The sequence below is a fragment of the Python bivittatus genome, unplaced genomic scaffold (genome assembly GCF_059951505.1).
Source record: "Python bivittatus isolate LINGU-HERP-01145 unplaced genomic scaffold, Pbiv_v1 ctg000580_np1212, whole genome shotgun sequence".
NCBI classification, from domain to species: Eukaryota; Metazoa; Chordata; class Lepidosauria; order Squamata; family Pythonidae; genus Python; species Python bivittatus.
In genome coordinates, this window is record NW_028277087.1 from 16,194,255 (window position 1) to 16,218,609 (window position 24,355).

The window sequence follows — 24,355 nt, forward strand, 5'->3', positions numbered from 1 at the left end:
CTTGTGCTTCATGTCTGGACTACCTTGAAGGGCTAACAAGAACACTCTCCAAAATGAATTTCCTTTCATTTTGAATTAAGTTAAGTGCAGTTACTATGGTATCCCCTATATTCAATATTGTTTTCTCTAAGTTTAAAAATTACTAAGCAGTGGCTGCTTTTGAAAAGGCTTAAACGGCCACTGACTATACCTCTCTGGGTTCAGAGGAAAGGAAGATGGAAGACAGAAAGACAATGTTTAGTCATCAAGAAGAATTGATAAATAAATATCTTCTCTTTCTAGAGCACCGAGTCTTGATGGAGGCTGCGTTTGTTTATGGCTCTGTTAAGTTTGCCTTAACTACTGAAGTGGCACTTCTGAAGAACATTCGGTATGCGTTCCTAAGAATATAAGAGCCAGTGTGCATCAGATCAACGTCTTTAGGCTAGCCTTAAATGTCACACAGTGGCCAACCAGGAAATTCATAAACAGAACACAAGAGTGATAGCCTAATCCTCCTAAGATGGAACAAATTCTGCTTTGGTTACTGTTATGGCTGGATTTAGGGCTTCAGTTGAGAATAGGCAGAGATGCTAGAAGGGAGTGGTGAATAACTGGGTTGCAGTTTTGTGGATCTGTTAGAAATGCAGGTGTCAGTTAAGGAGTTGAGGCTTTGATACAGGAAGCTGTTTGGGGCAGATATCAAAGATGGCCTTTCACATATGGCAGAAGGCTTATTTCTTGTTTGCCTTCCATCCCATACCTAGAATAGCCACAAACTGGGAAGTCCCAAATGAAGCCAGCTCATTTTTTGGTTTGTGTTTTCTTACCTCAGCAGTGGAGAACCAGATGTACCATCTTCAAAACTCTTCTTTTGCCACTGTAAGGTGGCCGTGGATCCAGGACAGCCATGCCATAGGACTCCTATGGAGCAGCCATTGACCACATTAAGCATCCACAAGTTCCTGAAGCTGATGGGGGAACCCCTGGTGGTAGGTGAATAATAGCCATGACTTCTTTCTGACTTTCCTCCTGTGTTCTGGATTCACTTCAAAGCATATCAGAGCAGAATTGCATCAAGCAGGCTAGTGGAATCTATGGAAATGTTAAAGGAACTGGGAAAACTCCTGTTGCTTTTTAAGACAAAAAGGAAATTGAAAGTATATGCAACACTTGTTTTTAGCACACGTGACAGACATAGAAATAAATAAATATATGCTGCCACCTACATCGTTCACAGTGTTTTGTAGCTGAGTGAAGCAAAACAAAGCACTGGTAGCCATTGTGGAAATTGTTCTGTAGTCGGACACAGAAAAGGAGCTTTGTTGATATATCACTAAACAGAATCAGCTGATTTCCCACACTGTTCATAAAATGTTACTGTCAGACCTCTCACAGCAGGGCGTGATCAAGGAAGCAAGAATGACACAGACTTCTAAAATGCAATGATTTGAGATAGAATACAGAATCCTGCAAATTGCAGTAGGAACCTCCACCCCTTTGTTACTAGTTCATTAAGGTGATCTCTTTGAACAAGTTCAATATTTTCTTCCTAGGTAATGGCAAACTGGGTTGAGCTGTTGTTATTGAGATAAACTACTAATTCACCCCTCTCCCATCTGTGAATTGTTTATGGCTAGCATTCCTCCTGTTCCTTTCCCAGCCTTCTCACAATCTCTCACAATTACTATTAAATAAAAGTTTTAATTGTTTATAATCAGTTGATCTTCTGAGTAAATGAGCCACAGGAATATAATACCTCCCCCATGTCTAAGATACTATACTAGGAGGAAAAGTTTAAAGCCCTACAGGGCATGGGTCCAGGTTACCTGAGGGACCGTCTCACCCCCATCATCAACCCATCCCACCCGGTTAGGCAGAGAGAACATGTTGCGGAACCCGTCAGCAAGAGGATGCTGGCTGGCAGGGCCCAGGAGGAAAGCCTTCTCTGCCGTTGCCCCCACCCTTTGGAATATTCTCCCCCCAGAGGTGCGACAGGCCCCTACCCTCCCGGCTTCTGCATGGAGCGATATGGGCTCTAACAGTCCTTGGGGGTGGTTAGCACCCTGATGATGCTCCCTTGAATTATTCCCCAACTTTCCACCTTGCTTGGAAGTTATTTATTGTTAGGTCTGTTTTATATTGTATTTTAATGAATTTTATTTTTGCTGTAAACTGCCCAGAGTCGTTTCAACAAGATGGGCAGTGACAAATTTGATAAATAAATAAAATAAATAAATAGAAAAGCTTTCATTTATGTCGTTCATGTCAAGCTGTGGAATGTGCTTAGAAAAGTGGGGATCCCAGAACATCTCATTGCCCTCATGAAAAACCTATATACAGTTTAGGAAGCCACAGCACGGACAGAACATGGCAAACCAGATTGGTTCCAGATTGGCAAAAGACTGAGACAAGGGTGCATAATCTCCCCTTATTTATTCAACCTATAAGCTATATATGTATTAAGGGAAGCTGGATTGGAAGAAGATAAGTGTGGTTTTAAAATTAGAGGAAGAAACATCAATTACCTGTGCTATGCTGATGGAACTGCTCTGGAAAATGGAAAGGATCTGTAAGCTCTAATAATAAAAGTCAAGGAACACAGTGAAAAAAATGGGACTAAAATTAAATATAAAGAAGACCAAACTAATGACAACAGGTAGAACAACTAGCCTTAGAATTGACAGTGAAGATATCGAAGTGGTGGATAGCTTCTACTTTTTAGGATCAACCATCAACAGTAAATGTACAAACAGTCAAGAAATATGCTGCAGACTAGCACTTGGTAGAGCAGCCATGAAGTCCTTGGAAGAGTTATGCAAATGCCGTGATGTGTCTATATTTACAAAGATCAGAATCATGCAAGCCATGGTATTCCCTGTGACACTCTATGGAAGCGTAAGTTGGACTTTGAAGAACTAAGATAGGAAGAGTATTGACAGAGAAGTTTGGTGTTGGAGAAGACTCCTGAGAATACCATGGACAGCGAAGAAAACAAACAAATGGATCACCAAACAAATCAACCCAGAGTTCTTACTTGAGGCACAAATGGTCAGACTCAGATTATCCTACTTCAGACACATTATGCAAAGACCCAGCTCTCTGGAGAAGGCTCTAATGCTGGGAAAGGTGAAAGAAAGAAAAGAAGAGGATGACCAGCAGCAAGGTGGATGGACTTAGTTGCAGTGGCGATGGGTGCGCTGTTAGAAGACCTGAAAGACCAGGTTAGGGACAGATTGTCATGGACAAAATCTATGTGGTTGCAAAGAGTTGACACCAGCTTGATGGCACATAATGAATCAAGCAGTGTATCCCCCAAGTAAACAAGTAAATATATCCTGTTTCACCACACTTAGCAGTTTTTGAAAGAGAACTATTTATGGTTATTTTTAGCAATTAGCACAGAATATCAAAGAGGTATTTGGCGTGCATTCTGGGTCCAGGGCTCACTTTCTAAAAACATATTTTGCTGCTCTCAGTGCTATGATCAGATTAAAATTAGCCCAGTCTATATCCTAAAATGGCCTCCTTTTTCCCTAAATAGTGGAAAAAATCATATTTTGGCCTCATCAATTAGTAACAGAACCAAGGTCCAAAATAATACAGCATCCTTTGCTTCCCAGAAAAAAATCAGTCTGGCAAAGGAAGATAAATTTGGCCCCCACCAGTCATCTTCCCCACAAGCAAGCTGCAGTTGCAGGGAGATTTGCCTTGCCTTGCCTTCCCTTCCAGAAAAAATACCTATTAGAAACTAAACCAACCATCCATATAGCTGCTGCTATGGAGGGGTTTGTCCTGCCCGTTTCTTTTCCTTCTGTATCATGTCTTATTTGATGGTCCACCTGCAGCACATCTCAGTTGATCTTTTGTGCCGGTGTTCCTTCTCCAGGTGGAGGTTACAGAAGATCCTGACAAGGTTTCAACTACTCATCTCCAGCTTGGCCTACCACTGATTTTCATTCTGAGCCAGGAAGAGACCTTGGAAGCTGACAAGAGCATTGCTGAATTTGTGGCCTGGCAGTTGCTGGGGAAAGCAGGAGTCCTCCTCTTGTCAAGGTCCCTTTGAATGGGTGTAATTAAAAAGTGGGGAGGGAGAGGAAAGGGGAGGGTTTATCTCATCACTGTCCTTACTTCAGTATAATTCTTGAGGTTGGAAATTCCCAAAGACTCACAGGAAGTGCCAGGGCCAAAAAAATCAAAGAGTCAGGTGCAACTGCATGATTGAACCTTCCCCCCCCCCACACCTTTTAATGCGGATATGATGAATCACACACACACACGCACATGTAATGGATGAAGATGGGGCTTTGATTGTGCAGTTGTGACTGCCATCTTGATTTTTTTGCCCCCAACCATCCCAACCCCCACAGATACCCCTGGGAAGATTCAGAGGAGGGGCTTTCTTCCAAGCACACGTGCCTAAGGTTGCAGCCTATTCTTTTGCTTAAGACAGTGTTTATCAGCTTTAGCAACTTTAAGTTGTGTGGACTTCAACTCTCAGAATTCCACACATCTTAAAGTTGCCACAGTTGAGAAACACTGGCTTAGGAAATTAACCTGGGTGCCTGAATCTTAATTGTATCCCTTCCCAAACTGATGTCTGCCAGAAGTGTTCGATTGCAGCTCTCATTATTCCTAGCAAATAGGATTGATTGCACTGAAACAGGTTATAGGTAGGCAGATATTCCTGGGGCAATGCTTGTTCCATTGATTAAACAACATCACCAATACAAGATCTTGTCAACCTAGATAGGAAGGAGTAAAGATGTCTCCCAAGATGAGAGCTATGCTGAGCCAAATAAAAGATTAATTCTGCAAGAGCTGAATATGCTTGCTTATCTTTCATAGTTTGATCAGTTTGTAGTTAAGCTTGGAGAGGAGGAAAAGTTATTGTGTAAATAATTTGCTTATTGAAATCTTATTTGTGAGCCACAGCCTTTGCTAACCATTGCCTATATGACTGAAAGCCTTTAAACCTGTGAACATTTGCTATAAAAATGAACGTGAGATACCGAAATGTGCAGCCAATTTCGTTTGGGCCTTTGTGGCTTCTGTTTGTGAAATAATTGTAATATTGTTTGGGCCTACAATTGGCTAGAAGTTGCTGAACGACAACTTCCAGCATCCCTTACCTTAGCCAGTACTTCCAAAGGCTGCTGGGAGTTGAAATTCAGCCACTTCCGGCGTGCCACAAATTGCCCACTGAAGGATAGCTGCAATATGGCAAGAACTACCAGGTGGCGCTACAATACAGCCATTGAGAGTTTTGCTTATAACTTTGGCAAAATGTTTGCAAGGAATATAAAATGAACCAGATAATAAATGTAGCTGCACCAGGCAGAATCCACATCTGCTTTTCTTTCTAATTGCAGCTTAGTGAGAGATTATACACCTTACTTGGTGTGAGGGGGAACGGCGGGCAGAAGGTTTTGCTGGACCCTTGTGGGCTATGCTAGGACCATACTTCCAAAAGTAGTGGGAGAGGACAGGACACAAAATACATTTGATTTCATGTATATCTCAACTTAAATCAACTTAAAATAATTAACATGATCATTCTACAGTACGGTCATGCATGTATGGATGCAGGGGTGGTGGTGCATAGGTTTCTCAACCTAAACAAGGGAAAGGTTCAGCTTCTTCAACTTCCATGTGGTTCTGTGCCATTCAGGCTGGCGCTTTACTAATGTTGAAGTTTACTTGGATTCTGTTATGTATACACAGTTGTCTAATGTGCAATTTGATCCTCAGGCATTGCTTGAAAGAAGCAAGTAAAAGCAACATGAAAAGATTCTTTTTATAAAGCAGGTAACCCTTGATGCCATGACTGGATTTCCCAGTGAAGTCTAATGCTAGCTACCTTTTGCTATCTTTATGTACATATGTTGTAATCTAGGGGAGAGCTTTCATGTATTTTCTTAGAGTTTTGTTGGAAATACTCTTGGCAGAACCGTAAAACTCGGAGTTGTACCTGGGCTCATGAGAATTTGATCTCAGACCCAGGAGGAAATTTGTCATATTTCATATGTCAGATGAGAGAAATTTAGAGGTTATGGGCAAGAGGATTGAGAGAGGCAGTCAAGCAAAATAACTAGGACAAGAAAAAGCTGAACTTCATACATTAATTTTAACAAGCTGGTTAATGCTTTGGCTGCAGGTTTGTAGATAAGACCATCACCTCCCCCTTATATCTATAAACATGGATAACAAGCACATCAGGGCAAAAGGATTTTAGTTTAATCTTCTTGAGGTGCTAGATTTTTTTCATGGAGCATTTGTTTTTGTACAGAGAAGTACTGAGTACTGTGAACACAAATGTGCAGTCTGATACAATATTGCTCACTTATCTCCCTGAGAATATTGCAAAAAAAAAAAAAAGCTGTCGTAATTCTCTACATATTGTGTTCCATAATTTAAACTGTTACTTATGTCTTGAAAGGAATTCTGTTGGTCTGGATATTCCTTCCCGATATAATGTGGCTATCAAGACAGTTGAGGAGGTAAGTGGTCATAGTTAATATTTTGGACTGACTTTTTAATTTACTGTGCAGTCCTAGGCTTGTCTGTTGAAAAGGAAATGCTCCTGAGTCAAATAAAGCTTACCTCCAGACTTATGCACATAAAATTTGCAGTCTTAGCTGTTCTGAGGCATGAAGTGTATACTAGTAATGTATTTTTTATTGGTGATGATAACCTTAGAATGTTTCCAGACAGCTCTTAACAGTGTCAATCAAAATGCACTGTCCATCTAATATTAAGACCTAAAGATTTGACCTGAAGACCAACGTTCAATAGGAGAAACCCCATTTGTCATGGTATAAGGACCATAGTAATTCCTGTGCCTTACCTCAGCACCCTTCTGAGTCTGTGGGGTGCTGAACAATTGAGTTACCAGTAGAAATCTGGACTGTCCTTTATATCCCAATTTGGGCCACATATTTATTTTGCATCTCTGCAGGATATGCCTGTTAAATACCTGATTTTGAAAGATGCAGATGAAATTGTAGCGTTGGTGAAAAATGGTGAGCAGAGCAAACCTCATCTGGATAATGAAGAGGAAGTTTATGAAGAGGAAGAGGAGGGAGTTGAGAATGAGAACAATGAACAAGGTAATTAAGATTCTCAGAGGTGTCTTTGACCTATTAAGTTTTCAAGAAATTTGTTTCTTTGCTTCCCCATTAAAAAAAAAACCCTAGAAAAAATTATTCTTCCCATTTTGTTCACTAGCCTGTCTCATACACATTTCAGTGCCATTCTTCTATGTCTTGATAGTTAAAATAACACACTCAAAATGCTGATTTTGACAAAATTTCCTTTGCTGGTAACCTGGATGGATTCCATACTCAGAGATGAGCAGATTATTTACATGCTTGTTTTACAGTCATACTATTTCTATGTAATACTATACATTGGCCCAGCTAGAGGGCAGCACATAGTCAATCTTGGCTGGTTGTAAAAAGCTAACTAGGGTTGGTAGTTGCATCAGAGGCCACCAGCACTTGCTGGAAAGCAAAGCAGCAACTTCCAAATTGTTTGTTCCCCAGAATTCCCTTGGATTCCTCACAGGGCCTGGAGGTATTCTTAAAAAATAAAAATGTTAAGTAGCTGCAGCCCAGCATTTTGTTAGCAAATGTGCCCAGTGGTGGCTCAAAAAGATTAATATAAATTATGGGTTGATAGTATCATGCAGGGAAAGAGGGTGGCAGGAAGCAAATTCAGCAGTTTGTCTTCTGGAAAATAGACACTTTATGATAGGGCCATTTTGTGTTTAGGCAAGTCTTTCCCCAGATAGTGGCCATTATTTTTGAGCACCCATGACAGATCATATATCAGATGTGCCTACTTGCCCCAAAAGATTGTGGGAGCTCTTTTCAGGATTCTCCCTCTTAAGTAGCCCAACTAGATGCCCAAAGCTTTAGCAAGAGGGAAGGCAATCATCTCACGGTCTCTTAACTTCAGCTGATGTTCCTCCTTTTTTATAGTTCTTGGCTATTCTTCAAGCCATATTCATTTTTTTAGTATATTCTTAAGGAGGCTTTCATACCAGGCTGTCTTTTGCCTCTGATTTTGCTGGGGAAAGTCCAGTGGCCTCCTTTCACCTTGGCTGACCAAAGGATAGAAGTCAAAGATTGGCATTGTTGGACTTGCCAGGATTCATGTCCCAGAGGAGTCCCATTGCTTTTCCCTAAAGCTGCCACTCTTCGTTCTTCTTGTCCCTGTGACCTATTCAGTGGACCTCATTGCACGATCAAGTGGTGACAGAAGCAAGGAGAAGGAGCAGCCTTGGCCGTTTGTACTGTCCTCTCCCGCTAGGCCCAAACCATACAGCAAGGGTAGGTTGCTGAACTACACTTCCCTAAGAGGGATGGTCAGTGGTAAGGGATGCTCGGAGTTAAGTTCAGCAACGTCTAGACAATCCCAAGGACAACCTCCACAAGGAGGGGGCAAGTGAAGAGGTGGTGGTGGTGATAGTGGGGAACAAGTGGCAGGTCTATTTGGGAGGGGGTCCGTTATGGACATCATGCCAAGAAACCTACAAAAACCTGAAGCTAGTGATGACTGTCAGGAAGACAGTCCCATTTTTCATTTTCTGCATCATCTTTCCCCAGAGTGGATTCAGACTGATGCATAATACAAGTACCTTCTTCCCACCCCCTGTCCCTCTTGCTGATTAGAATGTTCATCTCCGTTGCAGAAATTCAGGATGATGAGGTGGTGGAATCTGTGGTCAGAAATCGGAAGTGTGAGCTCCCCCTGGAACATGTCCATACCCTGACAGAAGAATCATTCCACTCAATTCTGGCAGAGACCAGTCACACAGCAGTGCTCTTCTATGCCAGCTGTAAGTCAGAGTTTGCAAGGTGTTGTGCAGTGTGGTTTGCAGTGTTGTTTTGGTGTCTTCTGTTTGCTGTTCTGCTCTTTAGAATTCAGGTTTTTTTAGATGCAGGTTTGCTTGCTTTTCTATTGCAAGGTTGTGGCTGTTGTGGCATTATTGAAGCTATGCAGGTAAGGCCATTCTTCCTAATCATCCTGGCCAACCTCTGGTAGAAAGCCCAACTAAGAGCAGGAATTCACCGCCAAAAGATGAGAACTAGTATATAATGGGTGCTAAGATATTGGACTAGGACTGGGGAAACCAGGTTTCACATCTACCCTCAGTTATGGGAGCTCACTGAGTGACTCTGGGCCCATCACTATCTTTGAGCTCATCTACCATGAAGGGTGGCTGTTGCAAAACTTGGAGGATGAAGTGCTATGAATGCTGTTTTCAGCTCTTGAATGAAAGATGGGATATAAACCTGTCAAATAAATAATAATGATATAAAATATTTGGAAACTTTACAATGAAGAACAGAAATCTATGGAATATAGGTTGGTTATAAACCATTTAGCTCTGTTTGCCAAATGAAACCTCTACATTCAGAAGCAGTCACCTCTAAATACTACATCCTATGGTACAATAAGAGGAAAGGCTTTTTAGAAAGATGTGGAGTTAATTGCAGGGAAACAGGATGCTGAACTTATTGGAACTTTATTAGGATCCAGCAGGGCTCTTGTTTACCTGAGTTTGATCCTGCCTTTCGGTTCAGAAGAATCCCAGAAGTGTTATAAAAGTAAATAAAATGCAAGCATATTGGCTGTATCTCCTGGCATTGCTCTTGGGTTACATATCCTTCCATCCATCCTACCTCATTCCACAAAAACACATTTTTATGAGATCTCTGCTGCTGTTCCAGTCTTATGAGTGCTGGCAGTTGGACAATCCCCTTGTTTAGTTGCATGTTCTGTTCTAACTAGCCGGGCTCTTCACTCTCTAAGGCAGTATTTCTCAACCTTAACTCCTTTAAGATATGTGGACTTCAACTCCCAGAATGGCTGGCTGGGGAATTCTGGGAGTTGAAGTCCACATACCTTAAAGTTGCTAAAGCTGAGAAATACTGCTCTAAGGACAAAACAGAAGAAGCCAAAGGCAGGCCTATTCATTCATTCATTCATTCATTCATTCATTCATTCATTCATTCATTCATTCATTCATTCATTCTATATCCCATTTTTCTATTAAGGGAAGCTAACTTAAAAAAAACCCAATAACATAACATTAAAACTAAAATTAATTAATGAATAAAAATTGGACAAAAATATATTTTCTAAACATGGAGAAAGCAAGAACCAAATGCATATTTATTTATTTACTAAACCAATTTATGTAGCCACCCATCTCACCACAGGCAATTCTGGGTGGCATACAACAAAGCTAAAAACAATCAATGAATACATTAAAAATATAAAAAGCAAAATAAAACAGAGAGAATAAAAAGATGTTAAAAATAAGGGAGCCACCTCACTAATTCCCCCATCCCTTGGGGTCCCCAGGCCTGCTGGCAAACCAAGTCTTAAGGGACCTCTGGAAGCTCAACAGTGGCTTCCAGTCTCGCCTCAGGGGGGAGAGGATTCCACAGCGCAGGCGCCACTGCAGAAAAGGGCCGCCGCCTGGGGCCTGCCAAATGTAGCTCCCCAGGCGATGGGACCCATAACATGCCCTCTATGATGAATCTGGTAGGACGGGCAGATGATATCCTGAGGGAGTGCATTTCATAGCCTGGGGACAATGAGAAAAAGGCCGTCTTTGATATACCAGAGAGGTAGTCCTCTACCTGCTGATTTTAACAGCCAAACTTATCCAGGAAGAGGGAATCCCTATTTGTTTATACATACATACATATACATACATGATACATACATACAGTATAACTGTATAGGACCCCGACTCCCAACAACTCTGGGTGGCTTGCAATTAAAAATAATTTTTAAAAAGAAAATACAGTGATGATAGCTGACCCCAAGTCAAAGGATGAACTCATCCAGGCGGTTTCATCTAGATGTTGAACAGAAGGGGCCACAGCGTTGAGCCCTGAGGCACCCCACAAGTGAGAGGTCATGAACTCAATCTCTCCTCCCTTTTAACACTGACTGAAACCAGCCACAAAGAAAGGAGAACCATCAGAAATGGTGCCCCCCCACTCCAAACCTCTCAGCCACTCCAGAAGGGTAATGTGATTGATGGTATTTGTCAGCTCTACAAGGTAGACCAGACTAGGAAATCAAAATTACACATGCTAATACCACTTTTATTAAAAGGTTATAGTAACAGAATCTTGCAAGTCTGAATGTGCTTCCCCTCTCCCTCCCTTTATCTTTGTAAGAACTAGGGAGGGTCTTGTCTGAGATGCTTACTTGGATATAGATCTGCCTCAGATTCAGATTTCTTTTAGTTTCTGGAAACTGTTGTCTTGGTTACAGCTGTTTTTCGTGTTCCTCAAGGTTATTCCTTCTTCCCATTTCATTATCAAAAGTCACTCAGAGATCAAGGAGCACAAGGATGGATGCACTATCCTAATCCCAGCTCCACCATAGGTCATCAACAAATGCGACCAGTACTATGTCCATAATGAAACCTGATTGAAACACGTTCAGATAATCCGTCTTCTCCAGGATCCTCTGGAGCCAAAGCCCAACCACATTTTCAACTTATTTAGGGAAGGTTTGGTGAAAACTGTCCAGGCTTGTTGAGTCCAGCAATGGCCTCTTGAAGAGAGGGCACACCGCAGCCTCCTTCGCAGCTGAAAGGACAACCCTCTCCCCCAAAGAAGGAGATTATCACTGCATGGACCCAACCATAGGTCACCTCCTGGCAAGCCTTGATCAACCAGGAAGGACCTGGATCGAACAAACAGGTGGCTGAGCTCACAGTCTGGAGGACCCTGTCAGCTTCCTCAGGTGTCACAGGCACAAACCACTCCAGATAACCCTACAAGTCTCTGTCTTAGGCAACTTGCCCAGTTGGAGTCCAAATCCGAATGACCATCTGCCATGTAGCAAGAATAGTCCTCACCATAGCCCAGTAGATGTTCCTATGGCTTGTGTCTCCCCAGCAAGGAATGAGTTACCTTAAACATTGTTTGAACTGGGCAGCCTTATAAATCTAGTTAATGAATAACATCTAATTAATAAATATGGCCACTGGGCAGCTATTGGCAGATGCAATAACGGTGGAGAAATAACAATGTTTCACTGCCCTTATCACCAGTGTAATCTGAAATATGAACTCTTCCTCATGTTTGGTCAGATTTGCACTTTGTCTTTCTCCAACACTGATTGAGGTGTCTGTTCTGGCGCTTCATCTCCCAGAGCTCCTTGAAGAACCAAGGTGCAACCCAAGATCAGCACACATGGAGAGGCCAGATAAAAGTAATCTGTCCTGGGCCCCAGCCACCTGCCTCTTCCAGGCATGATTAAGGCCTCAGCTGAATTGCCCACCAGATCTTCAGGGAAAATCTCAAACTCCTTCTGGAACCCAACTGGGTCCATCAGTCTAGCATTAGAGGTTTAGAGCCATGTAGTCTGTCCATCAGCTATTTAAGGCTTTAGAGATTAATACCAGCATCTTAAATTGTGCCCAATAAGCTACTGGCAACTGGTGCAAATCTTTCAGTACAGGCATCAAATGATCTGTGACTTTGCACCAGTTAACAACCTACTTGCTGCAATTTTCACTAGCTGGAATTTCTGGATACTTTGTCTTATATAAAACATGTTGTCAAAAAAAAGTTGAGTTTTATTGGTATGGACTTTGAATTCCTTTATGTCCTGAGTTTTGACTGACTCCAGATGCTCTGGTATCTGAAATAATGGGTTACTTTTTCTGTTCGCATTACAGGGGAAGCTGTCTCTCTGGTGGTGATGCAGTCTTTCCTTGAAGTTGCTGCTCGCTTGAAAGGTGTGGATCAGTCAACATAGTTACTGTGGCCTGTTTATTTCTTTAAAGGGCATGATCTTTCATTTAATGCAGTGTCGTTGTTTCAAATGATTAATTCAGGCATAAAGTTATCTTAGTAAGTGGGAAAGCTGGTGGAAAGGTGAGGCGCCTAGTGGCACAAGTGGAGAAGCTGATAGCTTCCCTCGGTGATTTACTCCACGTTCAGGAAAGTAGTATCTCTGAAGTTTCTGTATTGGCCAACAGTCCCAGATTAATTTTCTAGCATCCCAATATTTCCCAGTCTAGAATAATTATGGGCAATACTGTGAATAGACCAATTAGAACGTTCTTGAATTTATTGTTCTCACCAAGTTTCTAATATCATGTAGGAAACTAGTATCAGATAGTTCCAGTAGGCTGATTGCCCTGGAAAACTCTGTCTAGTTCTGGGTGCTGGATGTAGAGATATAAATAAGTGGGGAAAAATGGAAATTTGGGACAATGCCTCATGATGCCTCTGCTCCAAATTAAATATTATTTTACTGTGAGAATAAAGAATCCAAAATCCATTGGGGCAATACCTTTATTTGGCCAAGTGAAATTGTACAAAATTGCTGCAAGCTTTTGAGTTGCTAGAGCTTTCTTCAACCATGTTCTTGAAATTCAAGGTGTATTTTCTACTGACTTTCTAAAGTTATACATATTAGTTGCAAGTGTTCATCAGCTGTCAGGGCTGGAGATGACCTTATCACTTATCTAATCCAGCTTCCATTTTAATCCAGGAAACTCAGAGCTGGAGAATCCCAAATAAATGTTTGTCCAACTTCTGCTTGAAAGCCTCCAGTAAAGAAAATCCCGTCACATTTCTGTCTCCCAGTTTGACACTCTTCCAGCACTGTGAGAGACACCACAACTTGCTAACCTAAAATGTGGAGGTCTGAAAAAACTGGAAAAAATAGGGGGTGAGGGGGTTTCACTTTTTTTTTTTTAACGAACAAAAATATTATGAAATATTTCCTATTTTATACATGAAATTTTAAAAAATGGTCTGTTTAGAAATATGTTGGCTGGGAATTCTGACAGTCTCAGTCAAAGATATCTAAGGGTGCTATGTGCTGTGTTACGGAAGATGTTTAGTCTTCAGGAATGACTTCTCTTTGGATTTGTTAAACAATAGCCAGGCCATCTTCTAAACGACCATGTTTATACTATTTACTTCCCAGAACTCCTATGTCTACTTTTTACATTCCTGGCAGACTTTGACATCACTAAGTGGAATTGCAGTACATTGCTGAGAGTAGGTCCTGCGTACCTATTGTTTGACAATAGGCAGAGAAGCAGCAAGTGGACCAGCTGCATGCAAACACCCTGCCAAAGAAAAAGGCTGGAAACAATAAATAGATGTGTGGTCTGTTGCTCTCAGTTGACCAACTTCACTTCTGAATGCAGCTGCAACAAAGAGTGATGATGGGGGTGGTAGGAGGCCTGGTCTTTTCTAAGGTATCCATGAATCTAAAAGAGAAGAAAGAATAAAGCAGCCACTTATTTACAAACATATAATGGCTCAGTTTTAAGTGACACTCTTGTTTAGGAAGATAATCTGCACAACTTTGGCTACTAAGATGGTTGCAAAGTATCTGCCAAATGCAAGAGGCACTTTTAAAAATCCATCAAACTCTAATGTACTTTTCTTTACGCTATTTAAATCTGCCTTGTTTTAAATGTTAAGGTGTGTGTGTGTGTGTGTGTTTATTCCAGTATTTTACATTGATTTGTAATGACTCCTTGTTCCTGGCATTAAATATTTTTGGCCAGCAACTCTGCACTAGAAGAACAGCCTTGCTACTGCCGAGTGATTTATAGTAATGTAAGTCAACTTTTCAGTAGGTTTGACTATTGATTCAAAGAGTGGCATTTTAAAAAAGGTCTTAGTATTCATTTTACTCAGTGGGTAGTTCTAAAATGTGTTGCAAATTCTTGGGCTAAGCCTTGGAACAAATGTACCTAAGAAAATAATTGCCTTTGGCAGAATATAGTTCCTATATTCCTATGCAGTTGCAGTTGTTTCTTTTCTACCACGGGCTGGCAATCTTTGTTTCTCAACTGCCATCACTTGATCTCAAATGATGGCCCAGCATGCCAAATAAATAAATAAAACCTGAAGTCACCAAGAAATTTCTGTGACCATAAAATCTCATGAGCTCTTGTGCAAGAATGGCAAAATCTCATGATCTCATCCAAGTACAGCAAAATGTCATGAGAGTTGTATATCTTCTGGGATCTTAGCCGTCTTAAAAATATATTTATTTTTGTTTAATTTGGGGGTGCTGCTGCACTGGTTTAGGATATTACAGATGATCTAGCATCTGTGGGTGCCATGGGTCTGACTCTTGTTGTCTGCCTACAGTTGAGAAACAGAAGCATATAGGCACATTCCCCAGCACCCCATTTGCAGTCCTCCAATATGTGCAAATTTAGGTACTGAAACTCTGTGGCAAAATGACCAAATTAGACAGCATGATTTTGGCCCATTTGAAGAAGAGTTTAATATGAAGATGGGACTGCTTTGCTCCAGAAGCCTCTTACTCTCATTCCCACCCTAATCCTGCCCAATTTTTTTAAAAAATGGTCCAACTCCCTCTGGTGATAACATAGCATTAACAGATGACTGCCTGTGGTGCTCCAGAAGATTGGTAGCTTCTAAGCAGGCTTAAATTTTAATGTTGCTCTTTTTAGAAATGGTTAAAAACACACAAATCTACTTTAGAGTTGATTTATTTAAATCTCTTGGCCTTCCCACTCCCTGGCCACCACCATAAATATTTGGATGTTAGTTTCCTACTTTTCATTTCAAATGAAGGATAAACTTTCCTTTTCTCAGAAACTCTTTGTTTGATCAAGCTGCTGTTGTGCTCTTTCCTAATTTGTTTGATTGTTAATTACTGTCTGTTATTATAACTTGCTTTCTGACTGAACTTTATGGCAGAGACTGAAAGAAACATACAACGAAACTTATCTATCCAAAGGAGTGTTGAGAGTGTGTTTCCCTGAGAACAGTGATTTCTTCTTACGTCACATGAAATTTAATTCTGAACATTTAATCCAACTATTAAAAGCAGCCCATAATGGAATCACAGGGATCAAAGGTGGATTTGCTTAAAAAAGAGAGTAAAAAATCCTATTGAGCATGTCCAAGATTTTCATTATGGTGAGAGTAAACTTAAGTATGCCACACATTACATAATATATGGAATTTGATACCAGAACATATAGCAGTGATCCAAAATTCTAAGAACTGTATGGATCTTCCAGGTTTAGTAATAGTGTATTTCTGTAAAACAGTTATTGAAGAGTAATAGCAGGAAAGAGCCACTGTTTTCATATATTTCTCATGGATGCTGGACTAGATGGTCTTTGATCAGATCCAGTAAAGTTCCTGTGAATTTCTGGCCAATATGTTTTGATTCTTCTTTTTGAGGTATCAAAAAAGCCTTTGGGTCAAGTCAATTGAAGAATCAGTGAATACAAAGCTAGAGCAAAAGTTGTCAATAGAATAGATTCTAAGATTTTAAAAAAAGTTTCATGAGCCTTACACAAAGAACCAGTAACATTGGCATCACTTCCTTTTTGTTGTTTCTCCCACACATTTTCTGTAGGGACTCCTGAGATTTCACTTGCAAGAGTAAATTGCTGGGATTGGCCACAGCTCTGTTTGCAGGAAAATATCACCCAGTTTCCTGCCATGAAGATGTATGCAAAAGAGAGGACATGGCTGGCTTACTCTGGGATGTGGGAGACCAAGGAGATGATGAACTTCATTGAGCTGTAAGTACTACATTGCTGGTTAAGAGCTGCCTTAGGGCAAATGTTCTTGATCCTGGTGCCCTCTAGATGTGTTTGGACTGCAACTCTCATTATCCCCAGATTGTGTAATCAAAATCATGGAGTACACCCAAACCTGGGAAGAAATTGAAAGGATATGGATAACACTTGAGGGAAGAACTGGCTGGGAAGTGGTTGAGAAATGTGAAATTCAGTCTGTTACATTTATTTGTTTTAGTTTGCGGTTCTTTCTTACATTTATATCTCAGCTTTTTTCTTGAGACCACAATTGTACCCACATAATAACAGTCCTGTGAGGTAGGCCCAAGTGAGCTCCCTGGTCAAATGGAGAGTCAAACCTAAGTCTTCTTGTCCCAAATCTAGCACCTTAACCGCTACACCGTGCTGGCTTTCAGTAAGAAGAATTCAGAAAGACTGAATCCGAGGCAGCTTTGCCTTTGGAGCACATGTCACAGCTGAAGCAAACATATAAGATCTGCGCGTGCCATTCAAATTAGGTGAGAGAACAGGATGTGCATTCATATATTTCTCCATGACACTCTGAAATTGTTTTGGAAAATGCTGGAGATGTGGAATATACAGGGAATGGAGTTGTCCTGCAGCTAGGAAACAGAATTCCGTGAAGGCAAAATAAAATAAAACTGTACCTTGTAAATCGGCCTGAAGTCTGGTTTCAATTTACATCTTTAGAAGCAGAAATTCTTGTCCAGTGAGATTGATGACGCCTGAAGAAGTAGAAGAATATTTAAGTGACAAAACCTCGTCACACCGCATGGTTTCTGTTCTGGGAATATTTGACTCAAGGATGAGTGAAGGTAAATCCATTCCCTGGTTATTTCAAACATTATTGCAAAACACAGATGTTGCTGAAAGTAACAATACTTTGTAATGCCTTGTGACTGTAGAACAAAGTTTATGCCGGGATCTTTCACAAGAAACCTCTAGGCAGGGCAGCGGCCCTATTATGCAAGATTACTGCTTCACTTTGGGGGCCAGGTTCAGGGGGGAGAACTTTTTTCTTCCTCCTAATACTACAATTTGGGTTGCCCAGTGAAGTGAGTGGCCAGAGAGTCAAGAGTGAATTTAAAAAGTATGTAAACAGCCTTCAGAGGATTTTGTTTGTTAAAAACAAGCATAACATTCCCTCTCTCTCTCTGTCACACACACACACACACAAAACACAAACTGGGGATGCCATTTGGAAAATATTGGAAAAATTCAGAAAAGATTGGGGGACAGGTACTAGTTGTTCTCTGATTTGGAAAACCTGTAATTGCTCGTGCCCCACTTCTTATTTTCTTCTCCTTTTTTTCTTGTTGGATTGATAACAGCACAGATGATGTTGAATCTCAATCCTATGCTTTGAGTACAGGTAGTCCTTTGGTTATGATGGCAAGTGGGACTGGGAACTCCGTCACTAAGCGATGTGGTCATAAAGCACAGTGTCATGTGACCACACTGCTTGGTGATGGCAATTCTGACAGTCCTGATTGCCATTGTTAAACGAGGACCATGTGGGTCATTAAGTGAGGACCTCACATGATTGCAACTTCTGACTTCCTGCCAGCTTCCCCGCTGACTTTGCTTGTGGGAAGCTGGCAGGGAACATCAGAAAGTACAATCACGTGACTGCGGGGACACAGCGATGGCCAGAACTGTGAGGAGCTGTCGTAAGTTCCCTCATTCAGCATCATCATAACTTTGAACAGTTGCTGAAAAATAGTTGTAACCTGAGGACTACCTGTAAGATATTCCTTCAGAGCAGCCTCCCCAACCTGATCTCATCAGAAGCATTGAAACAGAAACTCCCAAATTTGCTAGCTGGGAATCTTGGGAGATGCAGTTCCTAAGATATGGCGATGGTGGATGTGTTGGCTGCTGCAGAGAGCTGCATCAGGAAGGCAAATAAAAGGGCTGTCTGTAGCACATGCTCAAAGCTTGCCTTCTTCATTTAAAGTGTGACACCTAGAGGTGACTCCACAAGAGTGGGGTTGGTTGTTGGAAATAGCAACTGCCATACCTGACTGAAAAAAATGGGAGAGTCTGTTGCAGGTGGTTGTGATTGGGAAGGATGTGTGAACCAGAACTTGTCTACTTCTGCCACCTCAGGGGAGAAACCCTGCCTTCTTAGAGAGTCAGGCTTGGCCAAAACATAGTCATAGATTTGACTGTTGACAGTGCACATGATTTTGAAAGGCCTAACGCTGAGAGTCACTGCCCTTTGTACTTCAACCTGCCCCCCTCCCCCGATTCTCTACTACTCTAGCAGACAGGAAGCTCTCCTTTCCTCTCCATGACTGTTTAACAGTAGATATACACATCCCAATTCTGGAGGACTCCACAGCAACAAATGCAAACAAAAACAATTCATCTTCATCATAAAACATCAAAACCACTCATGATATAGTAGGTGCCCACAGCACTTAACTGCGGCCAAAGGCTCATTGGAATAGAACTGCTGTGAGTTGTTTCCAAGACATCAGTAAAATCCAAGACATCAATACGCTGCCCAGAGTCACCTTGTGTGAGATTGGTGGCTATATAAATATGATAAATATATATATATAAATAAATAAATAAATAAAATGGAGGCCATATAGACTTCTGGGGGAGGGTATTCCATAGACTGGCAGTTATCACATAGAAGGCCTGCCATCTTGCCTTTACCCCATATACCTTGTGAGCCCATACTGTGGCTATGTTGGCAAGTAGTGTTTGTCTGGGATCCATATCCAAGGGTTGACAGCAGGGGTTCCCAATTTATGGAAGCTTGAGGATCACCCTTGGCCTTGTCACTACAGGCGTATTGAGGGCTACATTCCAAAAAGTGGGCGGGACCAGAACATGGCTAAATTAGACTGAATTTAATTAAACTAAGCTAAGTTAAATTTATTATTCCCAATAGTATTTATTAATTTTCCTCTTCTGTCACATTAAAAACTACAATTTAGCAGTAACTTTGGGAGGTTCCTTTGGGTCACATCCAAGAACTGAAGGGGAACTGCATTATGCGTTTTAATGTTCTTCCTGCTTTTCGGAAAGTTCATGCTTGTCCAAGACAATGGGGGCAACAGCATTTGTGTGCTTGGCTCTAGATTCTGCTGATTGTTGAACTGATGGGTGGGTGAAAAACTGAATTTTGTACAGAAATAAACAGATTAGTTTTTGCAGGAAACTGAGTTGAGACTGTCAGATAATTACTAATGATTTATTTTCATCCTTTTTGATAATGAGCCTCAAAATTGCACTAAATGTTTTATGTCATTAAGGGTGAGCTAAAGGCTGGAAGAGGGAGAACTGATAAATGACTATTTCAGTTATTCAAGATTCAGAGATTGGTAAACAAAAAGATCTATATGTCACATTTGGCCCAAAGCCAAATGTTAAACTGATGGACTGATTGATTTAACACAAAGGGGTGGTTTATGAGTATGAGGTGCTGTTATTAATATCAGGCCAGTCTCTTCATCCATTTGGCTCAGGAAAATCTATTGTGACTAGCATTCAGTTCAAGGTGTTGGTTATCACCTTTAAAGCCCTACATGGCATGGGACCAGGTTACCTGAGGGACCGCCTCTCCCCCATGAGTTCATCCCATCCCACCCAATCACATAGAGAGGGCATGCTCTGGACCCCCTCGGCAAAAGAACTCTGACTAGCAGGGTCCAGAAGATGGGCCTTCTCTGCTGTAGCCCCTGCCCTTTGGAATATCTTGACCCTGGAGGTGAGATTGGCCCTCTCACTCCTGGCCTTTTGGAGGGATCTGAAGACCTGGCTCTGCCATCTGGCTTGGGGCGAGGAGGGGGATCATCAAGTATGGGGTTGGCTAGTCCCTTAGTGGCCTGGCGTTGCTGCCTTGAACCACTGGCCTCCTGGATTTTTTCCCTTCTGGCAGAAGGACCTTTCCTTGCTTGATCCATTCAACTGGTGAAACCTGAAACCTTTTCCATTCCAAGCAGATGCTCTGCTACTGAGCAATGGCCTTTGCTCTGAACGGCTCTTTGTAAGTAGACTGACACACTCAGGCAGCTGATAAGGGCCCACAAGCTCAGAAAGACCTACCCCTTGCAAGCACCCAGCTCCTGCTGAGGTGACTCCAGAGGCAGCTGAGGGGAGTAGGCATTTCCTCTGCTTTCTATTGTCTGTCCCCCGTCTTAGGTAATCTCAGATGCAGTGCCTGCCTGAGTTGCCCAAGGTAAGCAGTTGTCCAAGCAAAACAGTGCTTCTCCAATAGAAGCATGAGTGTTCCACAGCTACAGCTACCCTTCAATCTTTCTTATATTCCTAGAGAGCACTTTGGAGCAATGGTTCTGTAAAGTTTTGTTCACCTTTTAAGGAGAAATTGAAACTGGTTCGGTAAGAATTGTTTTGGGGAATTGTCTGGGGCTTTGGTTACTCCTCACCTTTTATTATAGGAAAAGCCAAGAGCAACTGAATTTTATTCATTGGTGTTTTCCAGAGATTTTGTGGCCCTGCATATTTTCCATTGTAAAGGGTATGGAGCTGTTAAAACCCAAATATCCAGTCATAATTTGAACATCAGGTCCTCCAGAAGGGACTTTGGCACTGGCTGCTGATACTGTCTATCCCCAAAGAGGGCCAATCTTTTGGGCCTTGAGGGCTGCGTTATTGGTTGGATCAAGGGCTGATGATCAATGCTAGGGGTAAATGCTCAGTGACAGCCCTCAAGTGGGGACAGTTAAATCTCAACAAGTAATGGCAATTTGCACAATGAACATCTCACAGTATACTCTGGTCAGAGAAATTATTTAAACATCTTGTATACAGTATTTGTTTAAAAATACTGTGACATGATATGCATAAGGGGGCTTCTGATGATATAAATCAGTCTTGGAATTACATTCTTCTTATTTAAGAAATTTCATTTTAATCAAAATAGGATAAATTCAGTTAACATCTGAGAAAGTTTCCTGGTAGTTCTGATACCCAGACCAGGAGTCAGAATACAACTGAACCCTCAATTCTTATAGGTTAATTTTTTTGTCATTACTCATTGGCAGCAAGTCTGATTTATTCAGATTTCAAATAAACAGACAGGATGCCAAGCTCATATATTGATGAAATGAGATTATGAATAAAAATTTCTGTAAAGCACATACTGTATATGCATCTTATTCTGTAGCATCTTATATTATACCCCTTGTTATAATTCCATTAGTGATTTCAATTACTTAATAATACCAGCAAGATGTTCTAAAGTCATTTTTTAAAAAAAGGGAGAAAGAAGGTATCCTTGGCCTGTATATAACATAAATTTAACCAGTTCTGTTAACCAATTTAACCAATTAATGGAGGGCACTCCATTAATAACCACCCGTGATTTAGGGGGTTGAAGGAAATAACATTATTGAAAAAGGTCACTATAAGACAGAAGGAACAAGACTTCCTCTTAGTGACCTGCTGCAGTTTACTGGTTTCCACCTGTGCAATTGAAAAAAATAAAAAATAGGCTGTCGTGGTGCTCTTGTTGGCCCACCTATGCTTTAAAATTGCTCTGTGGTATGAATATACTGAGGGGCCTTCTCTGTTCTGGCACCTGTCCTGTGAAATGATTTCTCTTGTGTGCTGTACCATGCCCCACCATTCACCTTTTTAATGCTTTTCTATTTCATACCTACCCTTTTTGGTTGGCTTTTCCTAAAACCTATTTTCTCACATTTGCTTCAGTGGACTGTTCTTGTTCAGGCTTTCATTTACTGGCTATATACATTGAACAAACAACCAAACAACCAAATAAAGTATTTATAAAATAGCCTTGGGATTCTTTGCAGTGAAAAGCAGTCCTGTATAATACACTCTTAATTAATTTACTGTTTATGTCTGTGAATTTTTGACTGAAGTCTGATAAATTTTGCCAGGGGTAAGAAAAAAAATCTGGTCCTTATGTTATATTTAAGGCTGCTTAATTTGTTTTGTCAGGGAGAGAGGCTTTCATTGAAGCTGGAAGAATCCTAAACGGATATGTCACAACAAGGATCTACTATGAAGAGGATGCTGCAGTTCTGTATGTTGCTTTTTTCCTTGCTTTGAACCAGATATTGAACCAACTAATTGGTTGATTGTTGTATTTTAGGGCCAGGCTAGATTTGGAAAGAATTCTTCCTTTTCATTGTTGATGGAGACCCATTTCAAGTTATCTCTAAAGCAGGGTTTCCTAACCTGAGGTCTATAGAACTCTTGGAGAGCCACAGATAAATTTCAAGGGTTCACAAACTTGGATGGAAAAAAAAAAACCAAAATGATGTTCACTAACCTCTAACTGAAATTTAGCTTTTTATTCATTAATGTACATATGCAGTGAAGTAATTTATGGCCTCTAAATTCAAAAAATGTTTGTTAAATCTTGTTATCTAAAATTATTATGTCCCAAGAAAGGACAATATCTTGTTATTGATGTAATGGATGAATTAAAAAGCACATACTACATACTTGTTTTTTAAATATTTTGATAATTGTACTTGAGGATAATTGGTTTTCTTTGTAATGCAATATATACTAATTTTATGCAAGTAAATACATTTTAATGCCCATAGGTTTCACCAGATTCTCAAATGGCTCCATGGCACAAAAAGATTAAGAAGCCCCTTTCTAAAGAGAGACATGCATAACTGAATGCAATTCACAATGCCATTGATTAATGCTATTGATTAATGGGACAGCAGATTTGTGTTTGGTTCTAAGAAATGCTATTTTTCCAGGGCTGTTCCAGTTTCTCCCTTAGGCAAGATGCAGTGCATTTTCTAAGATGACACGTACTATGTTGTATATCATCAAGGAAGTCTAGTACTGTATTGTATTCATATGCACATACATACAGTCTTAATTCAATAATTGGTTCAAGTTAACTAAGGCTCCTTTGATGATTTGGCTAAGATTCCTCAGTAAAATAGCGAGAGCAATTTTGGTAGATCTTTGAAATATATTTCTGTTTTTTTTCTCCCCCAGTTCCCATAAATATAATGTACTTCTTCCAGCACTTCTGTTTGCTAAGCCTGCAACTCAGCAAAGGAATGCCATCCACCTCTCACAGTATAACACGCAAGACATTGTTAAAGTAATCCGCCATGCATTGTTGGAGACATTTGTGAGCATACTTTCTGTTTCTGATCTCTTATTTATTCATAGGTAGTCCTCAACTTATGACCACAATTGGGATTGGAATTTCCGTTGCTAAGTGATGCAGTTGTAAAGTGAGATGTCATGTGACCGTGTTGCTTAGCAACTGCAATCCCAGCAGTCCCAGTTGCCATCGTTAACAGAGAATCGTGGGTCGTTAAGCAAGTGCCCATCCCAATCTAAGCCATTCCAGGCTGGGTCCCTCCCAGCCCCAAGCCTCAGTTAGGCCTCCAACTCCCCACCTGCCTATCTCCCCCCGCATCTCTGTCCTTCTGGCCGCCCTGCACCCTGCCTTGCAGGGCAGCAACAGCCCCAGAACTGCGCGGCTCTGGAGCTGCTTACCACACCCCAGGAAGCTGCAGCCACCCCAGCCCAGTCCCAGCTGCAGTTGCCCTCACCACCCTGCACTCTGAGACCCCTGCTCCCCTGCATGTTGTCGCTCCAGCTGACCTTCACCGTCTTCTTGCTCCCACTGCTGACAAGGTGTGCCCTGTGAAAAGAAAAAAGCCAAAAGCACCCCCAGAGCCATGACACGCCAAAAAAACTCCTTTACAAAAAGCTCCAAGAGTGCCGCGCACTAAAACATCCCTTTGCACTGTGCTCCTGAGTGGGGGTGGGCTGGGCTGGGTTGGGCTTTTG

General features: G+C 41.2%; 2 protein-coding genes across 5 annotated transcripts in view; one reads left to right on the forward strand and one right to left on the reverse strand.

The window, feature by feature from the left end:
- The window catches only part of TXNDC16 (thioredoxin domain containing 16), a 44,385-nt gene that overhangs the window by 13,652 nt on the left and 6,378 nt on the right, over positions 1-24,355 (forward strand). For 3 of the 4 annotated variants that reach the window (XR_015797654.1, XM_088149668.1, XM_088149666.1), the window contains exons 7-17: positions 283-370; positions 815-971; positions 3,869-4,035; positions 6,419-6,479; positions 6,938-7,088; positions 8,675-8,821; positions 12,698-12,757; positions 16,393-16,561; positions 17,270-17,394; positions 22,520-22,604; positions 23,546-23,684. Coding sequence is in view for 3 of the 4 variants with exons in the window: in XM_088149668.1 (XP_088005794.1) it covers positions 283-370; positions 815-971; positions 3,869-4,035; positions 6,419-6,479; positions 6,938-7,088; positions 8,675-8,821; positions 12,698-12,757; positions 16,393-16,561; positions 17,270-17,394; positions 22,520-22,604; positions 23,546-23,684 (1,349 nt within the window). In the remaining variant the exon portion in view is untranslated. The remainder of the gene's footprint in view (positions 1-282; positions 371-814; positions 972-3,868; positions 4,036-6,418; positions 6,480-6,937; positions 7,089-8,674; positions 8,822-12,697; positions 12,758-16,392; positions 16,562-17,269; positions 17,395-22,519; positions 22,605-23,545; positions 23,685-24,355) is intronic. The other variant, XM_088149667.1, reaches the window with a different exon arrangement.
- Positions 13,308-24,355, reverse strand: part of PTGER2 (prostaglandin E receptor 2) — a 56,347-nt gene continuing 45,299 nt past the window's right edge. Inside the window, exons 2-3 of the mRNA XM_088149671.1 lie at positions 17,227-17,304; positions 13,308-14,248 (exon numbers count right to left, since the gene is read on the reverse strand). Of these exons, the coding sequence (XP_088005797.1) occupies positions 17,266-17,304 (39 nt within the window). The 3' untranslated portion in view covers positions 13,308-14,248; positions 17,227-17,265. The remainder of the gene's footprint in view (positions 14,249-17,226; positions 17,305-24,355) is intronic.